At 35.8% G+C, this 19,693-nt stretch overlaps 1 protein-coding gene across 5 annotated transcripts in view; it reads right to left on the reverse strand.

The window, feature by feature from the left end:
* The window catches only part of STXBP4 (syntaxin binding protein 4), a 182,774-nt gene that overhangs the window by 75,045 nt on the left and 88,036 nt on the right, over positions 1-19,693 (reverse strand). Inside the window, exon 13 of one of the 5 annotated variants that reach the window (XM_060291047.1) lies at positions 16,211-16,772. The exons of the other annotated variants lie outside the window; for them this stretch is intronic. Within the exon in view, the coding sequence (XP_060147030.1) occupies positions 16,638-16,772 (135 nt within the window). The 3' untranslated portion in view covers positions 16,211-16,637. Of the gene's footprint in view, positions 1-16,210; positions 16,773-19,693 lie in introns of those variants that run through there. 5 annotated transcript variants of the gene reach the window in all.

Genomic DNA, 19,693 nt, shown 5'->3' on the forward strand with positions numbered 1-19,693 from the left:
CACTGTTGTGGCCTCTCCCGTTGCGGAGCACAGCCTCCAGATGCGCAGGCTCTGCGGCCATGGCTCACGGGCCTAGCTGCTCCGCGGCATGTGGGATCTTCCCGGACCGGGGCACGAACCCGTGTCCCCTGCATTGGCAGGCGGACTCTCAACCACTGCGCCACCAGGGAAGCCCTAGGACATATTTTTAAGGGCCAATTTTTCATTCATACATTCAATAACTATTAAGTACTTATTACGTGCCAGTTTCTGTTTCAGGTACTGAGGACAGAGCACCTAACAAAATAGACAAAAAGTCCTCCTTTTGTCCCCCAGAATTTACAATCTATTGAAAGTTTGGGAAGATAGACAGCAAATTAGGGATAATCAATGAAGATCTCATTGAGAAGACATTTAATTAGAGAACTGCAGGAAGGATGGAGCCATGAAAGTTTTCCAAGGAGGAACTTTCTGGGCAGAGAGAACAATTTGTGCAAAGGTCCTGAGACAGGATTGTGCCTTGCATCTTCAGAGAACAGCAAGGAAGCCAGTGTGGCAGAAGTGGACAGTAGTAGGGGACAGGAAGAAGGGAACAGTAGGAAATGAGGGCAAAGTGGTCACAGGTTTGGGCAGGGATGGTGTTGGCATGGAGTTGCAGATCTCGAGAGGCTTTGGAGGCCACTGAGAGGACTTTAGTTTCACTCAGGGTGAGAGGGGAAGTGACTGGAGAGTTCTGAGCAGAGACGTGGTATGATCTGACTTAAATTTTATGTGGGTTACTTTCACTGCTGTGTTGAGAGCAGACAACTCATCACAGGAGTAGGCAAGGGTGTAATAGGGAGAAGAGGAATGGGATAGGCAAGCTACAGTTACTTTAGCTTGGACAGGGTGACAGTGGTGGAGATGGTGTGAAGTGGTGAGATCCTAAATGTAGTCGGAGGGCTTCCCTGGTGGCACAGTGGTTAAGAATCCTCCTGCCAATGCGGGGGACTTGGGTTTGAGCTCTGGTCCGGGAAAATCCCACATGCCGCGGAACAGCTAAGCCCATGCGCCACAACTACAAGCCTGCGCTCTAGAGCCTGCAAGCCACAACTACTGAGCCCATGTGCCACAACTACTGAAGCCCGCGTGCCTAGAGCCTGTGCTCTGCAACAAGAGAAGCCACCGCAATGAGAAGCCCACGCACCACAACAAAGAGTAGCCCCTGCTCACCTCAACTAAAGAAAACCCGTGCACAGCAATGAAGACCCAATGCAGCCAAAACCACATAAATAAATAAATAAATTTATAAAAATAAAAGAAATAAATGTAGTTTGAAAATAGAGCTAATAGAAGAGTTCTTCATCATTAACAACTTTTACTTAGCACTTACTGCATCCAGGCAATCATGTTATGTGATAAAAAATACAAAGGGGGTAAAAGACACTTTCCCTTTTTTGGCTCAGCTTAGAACAGAAGGTATGACTTAGATAAGTGGAGGAAGAGAGTAGGACATATTAGACAAACGAACAGTGTGAACAAAGGAAGAGGGAAAATTAGGAATCTGAATGCGGTACATTTGAGAAATGACTAATTTTGAAATAGATCAACTTTGACTGGAGTAGATGCTTCCTCTAGGGGCACAATGGATAAAAAAAGATTGGGGAGAGGGAGGGAAAGGGCTGGGCTCTGGTAGAAATGGCGTGATAGGCAAAGGTGCTTGGATCTGGGGAAGGCTTGAAACCTTCTGAGCAGAATTTGGTATGAGAACACAGTGGTTTAGAAAGCTAGATCTGGCAGCAGCTGCAGGATGGAGACATGGCCAACCAACTGCCTATTGTACCCTTGACTCAAATAACTTTGCTTCCTTATTTTTAAAAGTAAGTGTCTTGTAATAAAAGGTACTTTTAGAAAGAAATATCTAAGGAAATAAAAGGACATTTACCTAACTACCACATCAGTCAGTTCAGCCCAGGTGATCAAGGGTCACCAGTGTCAGCGCAGGATCAACTTCACATTAGACTGTGCATACAGGAGGTAATGGCTTAGTATGTGTTGACAGAGCTCTAGATGTTTTACATGGATCAACTCAGATAATCCACCTAATGCTGTGAGAGGTATGTCTATTATTATCCTCATTTAATAGATAGGAAACTGAAACGTTAGGGAGCTTGCTCAGAATCGCAAACTTAGTAAGTGGCTGAGCTGGGATTTGAACCCAGGCAGTATAGTTACAAAGTTTGAGCTCTTGGCTACCAACTACAGAAAATGTTAAAAAACCAAATCACTTGTAGATGACAATATCATCAGTGTCCAGCCCTGCATGAGCTTTTAGGATGTGGTCATTACAATAAACTCAAACACATTCGAGGCTGCTACACTGTTGCCCATTTTCCATTCACTCAGGCTAGGAAAAAAAATATTGCTACTGAAGAGAAAGGGAGGGACAGAGAATTCTCCATAGCTGCAATAAAGAATAACTAATTTGGTGATTTGTCTCCTTCACACTCGCTTCATGCAGTTTTTATTCCTCTATAAAAACAGCACTTTTATTTTTGTTCAAAGAATACTAGTTAATTAAAAGAAGAATCTGGATGGAATTTATATAGCCATTATAGTGCACTGATGGCAATATGGTGTGAAAGGCAGTTGGGTGGTAAAAGATGCAGAGGTTTTGATGCTGAATAAATTCATGCTATTTCTTTAGTAAATGTATAATTGTCAGGTTGGTAAATGTGACCCCTTAGTAAAGTTCTAGCCCAATTCCCACCGAACGGCTGTTTAAAAGATTAGTGCATTGAAATGACTACTCTTAGAGGAAGCAGTAAAGAGAAGATAGCAGCAGTGTGCCGTATTTAGCAATACAGGATCACATAATCCATTTTTTCTTTTCCTCCTGGGCTGTCTTCTAATAACTGTAAAGCCTCCTATGTCAGTAACAATTGAGCCAGAATTTTCCCAGTACCTTACCATGAGCCTGAAATCCCATCAGGGTAAATGCGGTAGCCAGTTCACTGATTTACTTTGTATTAGGTACAGATTAATTCATTTTAGAAAGTTAGGAAATAAGAGAAACTAAGATGTAATAGTAAATAGAAAAATCAACATAAGCATTATGCTTTTTAATACTAAGCAGTACAAACAAATGCACTAGAAGGGAATCATGAATTATGAAGGCAGATCTCTGACTTAACTTTCTTTCAGTGACACTGAGGAAATGCCTTCAACTCACACTGTCTTATTGTAAAATCAGGATTTTCCACCTCACAATTTCACAATGAACCTTCAGGGAAGATCAGACCACATTCTTCTTTGAAAATATAGTTCAAACAAATGAAAATCTTTGTAGGCTACAAATACTTTGAAGTTAGCTATGTGATTGTGTTGAAACAAAGGGCAGTATAAACTCAAAGGGGAGCATAAGCTCAAACAAAAGACAATATATTATCTGTTTTTCCACATATAGCACTTTTTCCCCCTTAAGGCATTAACATGATATTGAATTAAAAATATGGGCGTTTGATGAGATATACCTCAGAATCTTAGATATGTGATTTTTTTCATTTTCTGGCTCTGTAATTCTCCAAGGCTCTGTTCATTTGTACAACGGTAAATAACAACACCTACTTTATAAGATCAAAACAACTGTCACAATAGGGTTAAAGAAACCACTACAGTTCTTGGTACAGTTTTTTTCCTGTTCATCTTTACTGCTTTTGAAATATATTCATAATCACCAATGTGATTAGAGGGCTAGACTACATCAAATGATTGAAGGCTTTCTTGAGGCACTGAAATAGTTGTTCGGAAATATAATGTGCACATGTCTTTTTTAATGTTAGCAACAATTATGTAAAACCTTTCCTCCTCTAGTTGTGAGTTTTTAACGGCTCCCTAAAGTAGAAGGAAAAAGCACTAACTGCAGTTGCTCATTTGTAATTAGGTAGTACATCCACATCACTAAACTTAGAAGTTCTGTAATTTTTAAGCTAATCAGTAAATCTTTCAAAATGTCAATGGTTGACAGGAGAAAAAGGAGACTGCAAAGAGATATATGTTTTAGTGTAATGTAACTTATGCTACCAAGCCCAAAAGAATACTTCTCTTATCAGCTTCCTACATCCACTCTTTGGAAAACCCTTCTTGGTCTTGGTCCCATTACAGCTTGTGAAAAAGATTAAGGGTTACTGCAGGAAGAGGGCTGTTGAAGGAAAGCGTTTAAAAGCAAGTTATATCTAGTTTCCTTAACTTATGTGTCAAATTTATTAAAATATGTTTCATATTCCTCTCAATGGATGATCACAAAGTAATTTGCTAGATGTTCACAAAATGAACCTACAACTCATCCCTTAACCACGATGCACTTGGAGGAGAAAATGAATTCACAGAACTTTATATACGTCTCTGATATGTGCTCTCTCCTTTCCCTTTCTTTATGCCTTCTCCGTGCATACATCCATCCCACTACTCCACCTCCATACCTAACCAGTTATTAAGCACCTGTGAATTCTTCATTGATGATGTATTTGTACCATTCCTTAATATCCATTCTCACCATCATGTTACTGTTCATGTCTTTAACACCTCGCACTTAGGTACTATGAAAATCACATAAGTAATCACTCTGCCTACTGTGTTCTTCACTATAATGTATTCTGCCTACTTCTGAAGGATCGGTTTTCCTGAAATACTGCTTAGGTAACAAACCTAAGGTAACTAGAGAAAATGTTGCTTAGGTAAGTACATGGTACATGATAAATACATCCTCAATCTCCATACTTCAAGGTTCTCCACTATTTGTTCCAAATCAACCTTTCCAGTTTTAGCACATTTGACTCTCTTACAGGACTACCCTATCCAAGTACATTCACTTACCAAATTTCCCAGACTAAACTCTCCCACCTCCAAGATGCTTTTGAGCACATTATTCCTTCCACTAGGTGAATGCACTTTTCCTCTTTTTTCTTCATCCAGTTCTCATCTATCCTTCAAAATCTACTTCAGATTTTACCTCCTCAAATCTTTCCAAACCACGTAAGCTTACAATGATTTCCCCTCTTTTTATTCTTAATAATATCTGTTGTCTTTAATTAATCACATACTACTTAATATCTCCTATGGTTATGTTGAACTGTCATTAAAATAGTATTTTACTCCCCAACTTTCTAATGTCAAAAGGTCTTGACTGCCCAAACTAGAACACAAGCTGTCTGAGAGTAAAACCCTATCTGATATTAACAGGTGCTCCATTCAGCATAAATATGAGATATAACTGAGTGGACAAACAGTGAAAATGACTATTTTGTTTTTCATATATAATAATTGCCTTAGAGAACTTTATTAGGTAAGAAGTTTTCACAGGAAGGTTTCAATTTTATGGGAATATTTGAGAAATGTATTTCATTTAAATAATTACAGTAAGAACCATAAGCCATGCTATGAAAAATACCACATAATGAAAAGCAAATCATTTCATTACACTCTCTTTATATATAAACAAAATCCTTTTATAGTATTTATCAAGTAAATGAGATTACATCTAAACCATGTGGAATGAAGACTACCAAGGTCGAAAAAGGACAGATAGCTACACTTTATTTGTGTTTGACAATTTTATTTCTTGCTTTTTCATGAAATAAATTTAAAAATTTAAAGATTTAAAAATTATGCATGCTAGTTTATATTTCTCTAAAATTTACAATTTTCCACCATAAGTTTATATAATAAATACATGCTCCCAAGGACTATATAATCTTGAAAGTCCATTCCAATCCCACCCATATCCCTGATTCTGTGATTTGTGTGGTGACACTCCTTTGTAAAGTAAAAATGATAGATATGTGTCAATCCAAGAAACAAAGATTTTCTTTACTTTGTATGAAAAAGCAAAATCCTAACTTTGCAAAGGAAGACTTGGTTAAGCTTTCTGGAGGAAAAGCAGGTCAATCAAATTATAATTATCTCTAATTAACCCTCCCAAGAGCTGTCAACTTCTTTACCTGCAGCTGCCTCATCCTCCAAAAGGTGCAAAATTGAATTCTGCCTCTGAACATCAAAGAAAATCAAAGAAACAATGTTCAATCTCTGTTTATAAACAGAAATCCCTAATCAAAGACAGACACACAAGTACATCTATCTAATAAATTTTACCATGTGAACTTTGTTCAAAATACAAATTAGTTAAAACTCTGTTTTGACAATACATTTAACCCTGAACACATATTTTCCGGTTTAGTGATGGTTGACATAAAAGAAAAAACTATTTTCCTACTTCTCCAGTTCTGGTTACAAATGTACCAAAAGAGAACATTTACAGTATTAGAAATTCCTTTCATAATCAGAATTTATATCTTGTTCATTGAAACCTAGTACCGCTCAAAGGCTACTTTTGTAGCTATCAAATATTTAGAATTCATCTGAAGTTTGGAGTTTAAAAACAGAAATTTAGTCCTTCCAAATTAACTTTTAGAGAATTCAGTTAGAAAAAAAATTTTATCAAATTTTGTTTGTTTTGATGGCACTTGACCAAGAGTTCCAAATTTGAATCTAGATATAATAAGATCTAAATAATAAATAAGATTCTTAAATTGATTTGGAAGAAAAAAAATCAGTGAGAACTGGTAAGCAAATTCTGAAAAACAACAATAAGAAGGAAAAAAAGAAAGAAAGAAAGAAAACAAATAACGTGGGACATGGCCCAAGAATTTAAGGCATATATAAACTACAAAAGTTGGTGCTAGCCAAAGAAAAGTTAGATAAAACATTCATTCGCCCAATATTTATTAACAAAGCAACTGGAAAGATTAGATAGCCCAAACAGACCCCTAGATTATATGAGAATTTAATTTATGGTAATGGAGATACCACATAACAATGAGTGGTTGTGACAACAAACTATTTGGAAAAAAAGTGTAAAGTGTAGACACTCATCTCATACCATATACCAAACAGAGTAATTTCTTAGGTGGGCTAAACAAAAACAGAGATGGGAGGAAAACCAGGTAAATATGTATCTGAAATTGCTAGAAATGAAATTTTTTAAAGTTAAAAAAAAGGGGGGGAGAAATCACAAAGAAAAAGATAGATTTGACAATACAAAAACACCTGTGTTTAAAAACTTTTAAAAAATTAGAAAGACAATTTGTATATAGGGGAAAATATTTGCAACAGATTTGGTAGATATAGGGTCAATAACTACAATGTAAAGAGATCTTATAAAATTATGTGGGGAAAGTGGGAAAACAGTTATTGATTAAGAATAGAAGTGAAGAAGAAAAAGCAAGAGTGGGAAGGGGATACAAATGACATAAGGGGCATATATGGTCAGGAGTGGCAGAATGTCATGAGCAATCATATCAGGAAATCAGCTGCCTTGAATATGAAGAATTGTGATGGAAGTCACAATTTTATTTGAAACCCATGGTCATAGACAATCTTTGCTATCTAATGCGGATGACAATGAATCAAAGTACGTACAATATTTTCAAATAGGGTGATTTATTTATGTAAGGTTAGGTAGGACTAGAGAAGTCTTGTTTTTAGTTCTAAAGTAGTTTGTGAATAAATCATTTAACACAACGTCATGAGTCACACAGCAAAGTAAGAGTACTGAAAGTGTTTCTCACAGGTTAAACTGCCAAGACAGGAGTTTTATAGTATCAACTGCCTTATCACTACTTCCTCCTTGGGTAAAATTTACTAGTTTGTCAGCCAAGTTAATATATATTGCTCTTACATTAAGAAACATAAAATGTTTGGCATCTGCATAGATGTTTAAAATATACCCTGGAAAGGTGCTCTCTTAGCAACTGACTTATGGAATTTTACAGATTTATATTTGCTTGTTTTGGGTTAAATAAGGAAAATTATAGGGAGTAATGCCTACTTTGGTATACAATCACGTCTCTGACAACTCACCACCGATAGGGCACCTATTCTGAAGTGCTTTCTAGGAAGTGATGGTTTTCCTCTATTTTTCGTTTTTCTTACTAGATTGAGAGCTCCTTGTAAAAAGTATATCTAGCTTTCACAGTGCATTCACACAAAACAAGCATTAAATAAAAGAAGCTGAAACATCTCCCTTGCCAAGTTGCCCTTATAAGTTACCGCAGGCATGTGTGAAACAACTGATGAAAGAATGCTGAATGTGGTCCCTGAACAGCCAGAAAATAAGTGGCTCACAGTATGGAAACCAGAACCCTAACATCAGTTCTAACTAAGACGACTGATATAGAATATACTGTAATCAAATTGAACTGAAAGGTTTCTATGAAGAATAAGATCACTTTCCTCCCAAACTTCTCTAACACTGAAAATTCTGTGAGTCTAGTTAATCTAACACAATTAAAACAGTTCTATAGTATCAATAGGGTAATAAAATTTCTCTCAGAATTCTTAAAATAGTAAGAACTTTTCTACATTAAAAAGAAACAACTATTTGGAAATGGGTATCTGAAATAGACATCTTTGTTTGCCAAAGGTAGTTTAGAATGCTACATTCACCTCCAGTGAATCACTAGATAATGGCTGCTGTCTGCAAATAGGAATGACAACTGGGCTGTCTTCGTGTTCCTTTTCCAAGCAAGCTGTCTTTAACTAAGGCAGTTACTTGGGCAAAATTTAACATTGGAGAATACACGGGTCATTTCTTTGATTCTCATAAAGGGAATTAAAGTTGAAAAATAAATCCAACCAAGTTTGTTTAACAAGTTTCTCCACTCAGATTGCTATCATTGTAGGAGCTTTATAATCTTTTTTCTCAAAGAGGGTGTTTTGTTTGTTTTATTTGCTTTTTAAAAATCATTTTAAGATCATTGTAGACTACACATGGTTGTAAGAAATAATACAGAGAGGTTTCCTGTACTCTTCACTCAGTCTCCTCCAATGGTTATATCTTTCGTTAGTATAGTAGAATATCACAACCAGGAAATTTCATTGATATGATCCACCAACCTTAATCAGGTTTCACCAGTTTTATAAGCACTCAGCAATAAAAAGGAACAACATAAATACACAAAACAACCTGGATGGATTCCAGGGGAAGGATGTTGAATGAAAAAAGCCAATCCCCAAAAGTGACATATTGTATGATAACACTTATATAACATGCTTGGAAAGACAAAATTATAGATACAGAGAACAGATTAGTGGTTGCTAGATGTTAAGAGATGGGGCATGGAAGGAGGTGGCTGAGACTATAACAGAGTAGCAGGAGGGATCCTTGCTAAAAGAGAGTTTTTAATAGAAAATACAGGTTGACATTCTGAGGTTACAAGTGACCATCTGAAATGGGAACACAGGAATATTTTACTACAGTCCCCTTTCAGAACACAAAAAAACCTGACAAATACATGTATTTTTCTTTTTTTTTTCCTCTAGAGATGAGATTGGCATCTTGGAATATCTACTAGTTCCATACAGAGCTATTGTAAAAAGTTCAGATCACTAAAGAAGAATAAAAGGGGTGTAAGAACTCATATCAATTCTAAAAATTAGAGGCTTTACTGTTTCTTTAATAAATGCACAAAATTAACAAATCTCTTCAAGTGTGAAAATGTGAATATTCTTTAGTAATCACATATTATTCTTCCTTTTAGAGATATATTTAATCTGTTCTTAAAGTTTCCGTTGTTGCTTAATCCATAAACCAAAATAGTGCACATGCCAGCTGTTCCAGCTGTATCTAAGTTCATGCTCAACTGTCCACAGAGAATCCTGTGCTGATCTGACCTCGTTTCAGCCTCGGGACTTCATGCCCTCCTAAGGCGTTCAACCCAACCTTTACACAGGTGAGGCCAACTACAACTGGGCTTATCTGAACTTGGAGAAATTTCCCGTGTTTCTTTAGGGCAGAGACTGGTTTAGACAAGCTAAATATTTTGGGTTTGGACTGTTCACCAATTCATTGCTGCCTTAGGTCATAACACTGTGCTGAAAGAAACTTTAAAAACAACTTGTATGAGAGTAGGCTTTAGAAAGCTGTTATCAAAGGAAGTTGCTAGAAAAATGGCCCATGCCTGTTAAAAGTTGTTAGAACTTGAAGAAAAAATAACAAGCAGTATATATAATTTCATGGGAAACTGTGCTCATGATTTTAAACAGTTAGTTTGGATTATTCTGTAAGGCATGAAAACTCATCAAAAATACTTAGATTTTAGAGAATAGTACCACCAATTCTTTACAAAACAGTGAGTAAAGTATTATGGTCACAACCAGGCCATCCCTGGTTGAAAAAAATACAAATGTACCTGATCCTTCTAGTGGAAAAGGATCCCTTCACAGCTTGTTCTTTCATTCTTTTAATTTCTTCCTTCCCTTGCTCTCCCTTCCTTTTCCCCATTCTTCCTGTCTCCCTCTCTTTAGTTCTTCATTGCTTTCTTTTTGGGTCATTACACTAAATAAAGGTAAATTAATTTCCATAATTTAAAATAGGTATTGTACCTTCGAAAGGAGAGATTATTCTGCTTTTAGGATCAGGTCTCACAATAATTAAATTAAAAGTTTTAAATGAACAAAGGATATCAAATTGTGCTCTCTTCTCCTTTGGAAGCAACTGGAAACAGCACTGTAAAATAAATTGAAAGTCAATCTAATGATGTTTTAATAATTAGGTTACCTATGTATTTAAAGGATTTATATGGCATAATTATTAGTACTGTACTGATTTCATATCAAGATCTTCAAAAGGATACTAAAAAAGGGGAAAGAAATTTTGCCAAATTTCATATGACTCAAATGACTGGTTTTTAAAAGTTTTTAAGAGAAGAGTTAATCACAATTACTTTGTAATTTTTATTTTTTTTTACATCTTTATTGGAGTATAATGGCTTTACAACGTTATGTTAGTTTCTTCTATACAAAAAAGTGAATCAGTTATGTGTATACATATATCCCCATATCCCCTCCCTCTTGAACCTCCCTCCTACCCTCCCTATCCCACCTCTCTAGGTCGTCACAAAGCATCGAGTTGATCTCCCTGTGCTATGCAGCAGCTTCCTACTAGCCATACATTTTACACTTGGTAGTGTATATATGTCAGTGCTGCTCTCTCACTTCGTCCCAGCTTCCTCCCTACCCTCATGCCCTCAAGTCCATTCTCTACATCTGTGTCTTTATTCCTGCCCTGCCACTAGGTTCACCAGTACCGTTTTTTTAGATTCCATATATATGTGCTAGCATACAGCATTTGTTTTTCTCTTTCTGGCTTCACTCTGTATGACAGACTCTAGGTCCATCCACCTCACTACATGTATTTGTAATTTTTAAAGACTTGCTAATTACGAAAAAAGAAATTAATCCTTGGAAAAATGGAGAAGTATTTTCACTAAAGCATAGAAACTCTTTCATTAACAATAAGTCTGAAATCCCCTTAAACCGAATAATAACATTCTACATGAATAAGAGAAGATGAATGGTATGCAAGGTCCATATACTAAAAAAATGGACAGTTTTGGGTTCATTTTGGGTGGCATATTTTTATTGCAAGTGTGTGTTTCTGAAATGAGTAGTTGTGCTAGTATGTATGCACATGTTTGTATACACATATATATTTTAAAAATTATTTTTGCTAAAACTGGAAAATATGCATTAATCTATACTATGAATTAAAACATCTTTACTCTCAATCTCATTTCTCTTGCTTTGTTAATTGCATTATTATAGACTCTCAATCACCAAATTACAAAGCCTCGACCGCTTTTTCTGATTATTACTGAACATGCTATCCCTGTTAAGTCTGGTTGACTTTACCCTCATGGCATCTTTCACACTGACCGCCCTGGTATACTTGGTATAATTCCATTGCCACTACCCAGTTAAATCCTGCATTGCCTGTTATCTGGACTTCTCAAATTTTAAGGTGCATTCATATCACCCAAGGACTTGTTAAATGCAGATTCTATTTCAGTAGGTCTTGGGGTTAAGACCCGAGACCCTGCATTTCTAAGTTCCAGGTGTTGCTGACACTGCTGGTCCTCAACCGCTCTTTGAGTAGCAAGGATGCAGAGTTCTAGACCTGCCCTGTCTAATATGGTAGCCACTAGCTACACGTGGCTATTGAGCACTTGAAATATAGCTAAGTAGGCTGAAGAACTGAATTTTTAATTTAATTTTCTTCAGTTTGCATTTAAATCTAAAAGTTTTTTGTTTTGGTAGAATTGTATTTCACTTTTATCACTGCATCATTTAGGATATTAGTGTTGAACTGTAGTGTTTGTGTCAGGCATGTGAGTCATTTGAGTTGTATACATAAACACATAACTGATCTGGTTACTGTTAATGAATGAATTAATTTCAAAAACTTTTTACACAACAGTGTGCTTATCTGAATATTTTATACAGACAGCATGAGTTACAGTAATACTTGTGTAAATCATGATTGGTAATTAAATTGAAATACTTATTTTTATTAGAATATAGTTAAATTATTTTTGTATTTAAAAAAGTAGGTGAAGGACAAAAACATAACAAGTATAAAATATATAAGAAAGCAATCAGGAATACCAAAAAACTTATCCACAGACAGTGAGAGCTGGAGCATTAGTGGGGTGATGGTGCAGGGACGTCAGAGGGGCTGGAGAACTAGTAGGGGAGTGGGGGGAAGAGTGGTAAGAAACGAGGTCATTGAGGTTAGAGGGGTGTAGGGATGGGGGATAGGACTGGCTTTTATTTTGAGTGAGATGGAAAGTTCTGGAGAGCTCTAACACGTTTTAAAAGGCTACTTCTGGCTGCTGTGTTCAGATCAGACTGTATGGGGGTGGGGCAAGGGTAAAAGCTGGGTGATCTGGTAGGAAGCTATAATTACAACACAGGCAGAAGATGATGATAGCTTAGACCAGTGATGGAAGTGATAAAAAGTGGCAGAATTCTCCAATTTTTAAAAAGTAGGGCCAACAAGTTAGATGTAGAGTGTGAAGGAAAGACAGGGGTCAGATTATAGGTGGAACAAGTTGATCTTTCTTCTCCTCTTGTCAAGTATCTTCACTGGCAATCCACTGTCTCAAATCTTAGATTGGTATTCAAGTGCCTATATGCTTTGGCCCCAACACAACACCTCCCCACAGCCCCCAAATGTTATTTCCTAATGCTTTCATCTTTCCATGTTTCCCTTATGTTCCTAGGCCTTTAATAATGATAAGATAAAAGAATACAAATCAAAACTATTATTTTTTAGGAACTTACTATATTACTGATCGTTTTAGGCTCTTAAATGCTAAAGAACTAGGAACAAATTATAAGACAGACATTATCATCACATTTTTAGATACAAACATATTAACAAGTAATAGTAAAATTAGCATACAAAAGAGGGCCCATTTTGACTCTCAAGATAAGACTTTCCCTTTCATACCACAATTTTCATGCTGCACCCTCTGCCTGGAATGCTATCCCCTTTCCATGTCTGGTCCACCTTCTCTTTAATAAAAGTCTCCTTATTCCGTCAGACAGAATTAGGTTTTCTTCCTCTAAATCAAATCGTTAAAACAAATCATTTCCACCTCTTTCTCCACACCTAATATTACTTCTTCTATTATTAATAATAATGACCATAATAGTTAACATTTGTTGAGTGCTTACTTCGTGCTATATACATTTATACTATCATATTACCTTACTTTACTAAGTATGCTTGATATTCTAAAGCTTTTAAGATCCAAGCATTTAGGAGAAAACAAAATTTTAAGTAAATGTAGAAAAAACCCTACCCCTTAATTTATTCTACATGTAAAAATTAACAAAGAAGATTTATAAATGTCCACTTTGAGCATTCAAAGAAACACTAAAATGTAAATCGGCCTGGCCATATAAACTGATGCAAGTATTGAAGATACAGAACTAAAAAGGCATATCAATCAAAGTACAAAAAAACTTAATAAAATGGGGGTCTAAAAACTGGACAAAAATAGAGGACTTTTAAACACTTTTAATTTGGAAATAATTTCAAATGTACATAAGGGATACAAGAATAGGAATAGTACAAAGAACATCTTTATATCCTTGGCCCAAATTTACCCAACTCACAGATTCACCCTTTTGCCATGTCCATGAGTGAGAAATAAAGTATTCTTGTAAACCACTGATATTTCAAGGTTGTTGTTACCAAGATTTTGCATGTTCTCAATCTCTCACTTATATACATATGTACACATACATATACATATTTATATACACATATGTATATAAATATATATACACACAATTTTTTCTAACCATCTGAGGGTGAGTTACATTGCACTCATCATGGTTCTTTACCCCTACAAACGTTAGTATTTCCTAAGTATAAGGCTATCTTATACAACCATAGTACAGCTATCAAATTTAAGAAATTTAACATTGAAACAATACTTTTATCTAATCTACCATCTGTATTCCAATTTTGTTAATTGACCCAATAATATCCTTTATAGCATTTTCCCCATTCCAGTGCAGGATCCAGTGTAGGATCAGCTTTTTTTTTAGTTTTCATGTCTCTTTACCCTCTTTTAATCTGCGACCTTCCCTCCCTCTCTCCTTCCTCCCTCCCTCATCCTTTCTCTCTTTCTTTCTTCCTGTCTGTCTTTCTCTCTCCCCTGTCCATCTCTTTCTTATGTCCCTCCCCTCCTCCCTCCCTCCCTCCCTCCCTTCCTTCCTCCCTCCCTCTCTCCCTCCTTCCCTTCCTTTTCATTCTTTTGTTTCTTTATGTCATTGACAGTTCCGAAGAATATAACCCACACCCACACCCCCAACACACACACACCTTTAAAAAAAATAAAGCTGTCCCTCATTTGGGGTTTGTCTGATGCTTCCTCATGGCCAGATTCAGGTTCATACATTCTTAGCCATAATGCTACATAACTGATGTTGCGTCCTTTTCAAGGTATCACATTTGAAGTCATACATGCCCATCTGTTCTTCACTGGTGATATCCATTTTTAGCACCAGTCTAGGAGTTGTCTGATTTCACTACTGTATAATTACTATTTTCCCCTTGCAATTAATAAGCAGTTTATAAAAAGCCACTTTAAAACCATGTAAATATGTAAATGTTCTGCTCTTCATAAAAAAAAATGCCCCCTAGATTTAGCATTTTATGATTTGCGTCTGATCCAGCCATTACTGAAACAGATGCAAAATGCTGACTTCCCAAATCTGGCAGCTTCTCTGATAACTGTAGTTATCAGTCAGCACTCAACAGTCTATAATGAGAAAGAGCCCTCAGTTCTCCTCATTAATTAATTCATCTCTTTACTATGGTATGGACTCATGAATCACAATGTTTTCAATGGTTCATTACTGTATTTAATTATTTTGGTGCTCAAGTACTTCCAGATTGGCCAGTGGAAGGCCCTTCAAGCTGGTTCCTTGTGACATGATCCCATCATTTTGGGCATTTCCTTATTTTCTAGCATAAGATGTTTCAGGCTCATTTTGTACTTACCCACCCCTGGCCCTGAAATCAGTCATTTCTCCAAGAAGCCTGGATTCCTATTAGTGGGAAATGGGTACTTAGATATGCTATATGCTCATTGCTATTGGGGTGTCTGCTTCTTGGCTCTTTCAGCTGTCAGAGCTAGGATTATATATATATATATATATATATATATATATATATATATACACACACACACGTGTGTGTGTATACATACATATATATATGGGCATGTATTATTCATATTCACATACATACATACATACATATATATTTTAGAAATGATGCATTCACAATGATACCTCCAATTCTAGTACATCCACAGGATTCTTTTTTGACTTCCTTCATTCTGCTTTGAATGTCTTTGCTTTTTCATTGAGATTCTGGTTCTCAACAACAATCAACACATTTGCTGAGACCTATATTACATCTTAAAATTGTTTCAGAATGGCTTTGGCCACACCTCTAAAATAACAACAAGACAACAAAACATACTATAAAAGTTCTGGGATTTGTTTGCAATTCTTTTCTAACTCAACCCAACCTGTCAAACACTGAACATAAATACTGTGTTCATAGGTTACTGAAATTGATTCTTTCTTTTGTTTTCCTTTGGTATATTTATGGTATTCATTTGACATGCAAATGAATTAATTTATTTCACTTTGCTTGTAGTTTTAAGCTCATTTTCCCTTTCCCATCTTTCCTGATTTCTTTATATATTTTAAAAATATGTAGAATATTAACATGTCCCCCAAAGTAAAAATTACATAAAAAGGTATTCTCAGAGAGGTGTCATTCCCTCCTGCATCTTGTCCACTCTGTGCCCACCCGTGTTGTAGATAACCAATTTCATTGCTGTGTAGTTTATCCTTCCTTTGGTTTTTTTTGGAAAGATAAATAGATACACATGATAATTTCTCTTGTTTATAAATGATAATACTATATATACTCTTTCATCCTTTGCTCTTTTTTACTTGAAAGTATCTCTTGGAAATCACTTTGTACTACTGAGGAGAGATCTTCCTTCTCTCTCCTGCAGCGGCATAGAGCTCCATTGCACGTATGGACCATAGTCCATTCAATCACCTATGCTTAGGAGATGAAGGTAGTTTCCAATATTTCCTAATTACAAATAATATCACAATAAATACTGTGCACATGTATTTTAATATTATTAAAGGTATATCTTCAAGGCAAATTCCTAGCAGTGAGGTTGCCAGGTTGAAGTGTAAATGCATACATAGATTTGTTAGAAATGCCAAATTCTCCTTCATAGCTGCACGCCATTTTGCATTACCACCAGCAATGTATGAGGATGCCTGTTTTGAAACAGCCTCACCAACAGCACACTGTCAAGCTTCTGAATTTTTGCTAATCTGATGGATGAAAAGTTGTACTGGCATATCTAAAAAAAAAAAAATAGCTTTGCTGAGGAATAATTTATATATATAATAGTAAAATTTACTAATTTTAGTTATATGTTTTGATAACTTTGCTTAACCCAATGTCACAAAAGTTTCTTCTGGAATTTAAGTTTTAGTTCTTACGTTTAGATCTGTAATCCATTCAGAGTAGTTTTTGAATATGAAATGAGGTAGTGGTTGAGATTCAATTTTTCTCATACTAATATTCCCTTGTTCTAGCACCATGTATTGTAATGAGCAGCTTTTCCTCATTGAATTGTCTGTGAATGTTTTCAAATACCAAGTGACCCCAAGTGAGGGTCAATTTCCACTGGTATCAGATTGCTGTTAGCTCCAGGCTTAAAACACTCGGAACAAGAAATTTAGTTCACATAGTTCCCCGCTTCCCAGAGGAGCAGCTTCTCTGCGTTCATGTTCCAGTTCCTTTGGTTGTTGCTTAGTGTGTAATGTCCAGGTTTTAGAGTTGTTCTCTTGGAAAATGTTCTCTGCAAGTGTCTTGCTCAGTACTAGAAGCTGGAAGTCCTGTCTCAATGTAGATTTAATTGCTATTTCTCTTATTATGAGAAAGACTGAATATCTTTTCATGTTTCATATGACCTTTTTATAACTTTTTGGTGAGTGGTCTGTTCATGTTTTTTACCCATTTTTCTATATAATTTTTGGTTTCATCTAAACTGTTAAAACTTCTGCTTATAATTTGTGTATATGGATGCAATTGAATTTTGCATATTAATTTTTTTAAAAAAATTATTTATTTGGCTGCATTGGGTCTTCGTGGCTGCGTGTGGGCTTTCTCTAGTTGCGGCGAGTGGGGGCTACTCTTCATTGCAGTGCGCGGGTGTCTCATTGCAGTGGCTTCTCTTGTTGCGAAGCGTGGGCTCTAGGCACAGGCTTCAGTAGTTGTGGCACACGGGCTCAGTAGTTGTGGCTCGTGGGCTCTAGAGCACAGGCTCAGTAGTTGCTGCACACGGGCTTAGTTGCTCTGCAACGTGTGGGATCTTCCCGGACCAGGGCTCGAACCCGTGTCCCCTGCATTGGTGGGCGGATTCTTAACCACTGCCCACCAGGGAAGTCCCTTGCATATTAATTTTATATCTTGCTGGCTTGTGGATTTTTCCAATGAGTTAGTTTTATCATTGATTCTCTAGAGTTTTCTGGATTACTATTATGTTACCTGAAAACAGAGATAGCTTTATTTTTTCTTTTCCAATTCGTATGTCCCTAGTTGTCTTTCTAGTCTAACTGCATTTTCTTTTTTTGTGCTACTTTTATCAGGTTTAGGCATCAAATGTTATACTTGCTCCCAGAAAAGAATTTGTATATTTTCTTTCTTTCTTTTCTTTTTTTTTTTTTTTTAATACTCTGAAGCCATTTATGGGAGATTGATTGCCAGAGGTTTGGTTAGATTCCCCTGTGAAACTATTTGGCCTGGTCCTTTTCTATAGGGTGGCTTCTTGGTAACTTTATTTCTTCTATGGAAATTGGTATATTAAACTTTCTATCTCTATTGAGGTCAGTTTTGGTAAACGATATTTTCCTAAAACATTTTAATAGGTGAGTTAATCCCAGTTATGTTAATTAAGATGACTATTATGTTCAGTCTCAATTTTGTCATACTGTCTTTTGTTGAAATTATTGTGTATATTTACTGCATTTCTTCATTCATGTGTCCCTTTTACTTCTTTAAAAAGATTTCTCTTGGTAATTAGGAAGATGTGTATTTTCATTCTACAGGTTACATTTGTATTATTGCTTTTTATAAGTGCCTGATATTCCCTCAATATTTACCTCATCTTTTTAATATTTGGTGTCAGTTTTAAATAATATTCAGTGACTATTATACTTTACTCATACAACAGAATGATCTTATGCTATTTTCCCTTTTTTTCTCCCTTCTCCTCTCATTAAAAATAAAATTGCATCTTTGATTTTTGTCAGACATGTAATGTTTACACATTATTCTTTTACCTGAGAACTCACTCTCATTTTAGTCTCAGCTATAAAATAACAGATAGGAAATGCTCACAGTTTGGAAATTCTTGTCAAAGTTATCCCAGGCATTTTTTGGCTGGGTGAAACTCACCTCTCCCAGATTCCTCAGGAATACTACATGTGTACATTATGCTCTGAATACTGGCACATTTTAAACTGTTTTTCTATGGCCTTGATATCTGGGAGTCAACTTGGTGGTATACAATATTCTTGGTTTACACATTCTTTCCTTTAGTTTCATGAAAATATTGCTCCACTAATGCCTTACTTTGTATGTTGTATCAAGAAGGCTGATGCTGGTCTAATTCTATTGCCTTTGTAAGTTATTTGACCTTTTCATTTGAAGGCACTTTGCATATTTTTTTCTCTATCTTTAAAGTCTACTAGTTTTACTAGGATAGGTCCTATAATTGATCTTTCCAGGCCAAATTTCCCCACTATCCATTAACAGTGTCAGGTCATCTTATTTCTGAAAAGTTTTCTTGGATTATAGTTCTAAATATTAGTGCTGTTCAGTTGTTTTGATTTACTTCTTTAAGAAAATCTTTTACTTCTTTATTTCATTCTTATTTTTCTGGTTTTCTTCAATGCCTTTTTATTTGATTATGTTCTTCCTTGGGAAACCTGTAATTTAGTTTTCATTTCTGGTATCATTTTGTCTTTTTCTTCTCTTTCTTTCCTAAGTTTTATCAACTCTCATTTCATTTATTCCTGTTTTTTGTCATTTTCTAAGTCAGTTTTAAATTTCTGATTTGAGGTGCTTTTCTTTCTTAATGCCAAATGCTTGTTTGATGATATTAAATTGAGTTTGCAGTGATGTGTTACAGTTTTTGTCAGCTTTGTGGTTGAATTGTTTGGAGTTTTCATTAGGAGGAAAGCTTTAATTCATATTGTCTGATTTTTACAGTTG

The sequence above is a fragment of the Globicephala melas genome, chromosome 20 (genome assembly GCF_963455315.2).
Source record: "Globicephala melas chromosome 20, mGloMel1.2, whole genome shotgun sequence".
Classification (NCBI taxonomy): Eukaryota; Metazoa; Chordata; class Mammalia; order Artiodactyla; family Delphinidae; genus Globicephala; species Globicephala melas.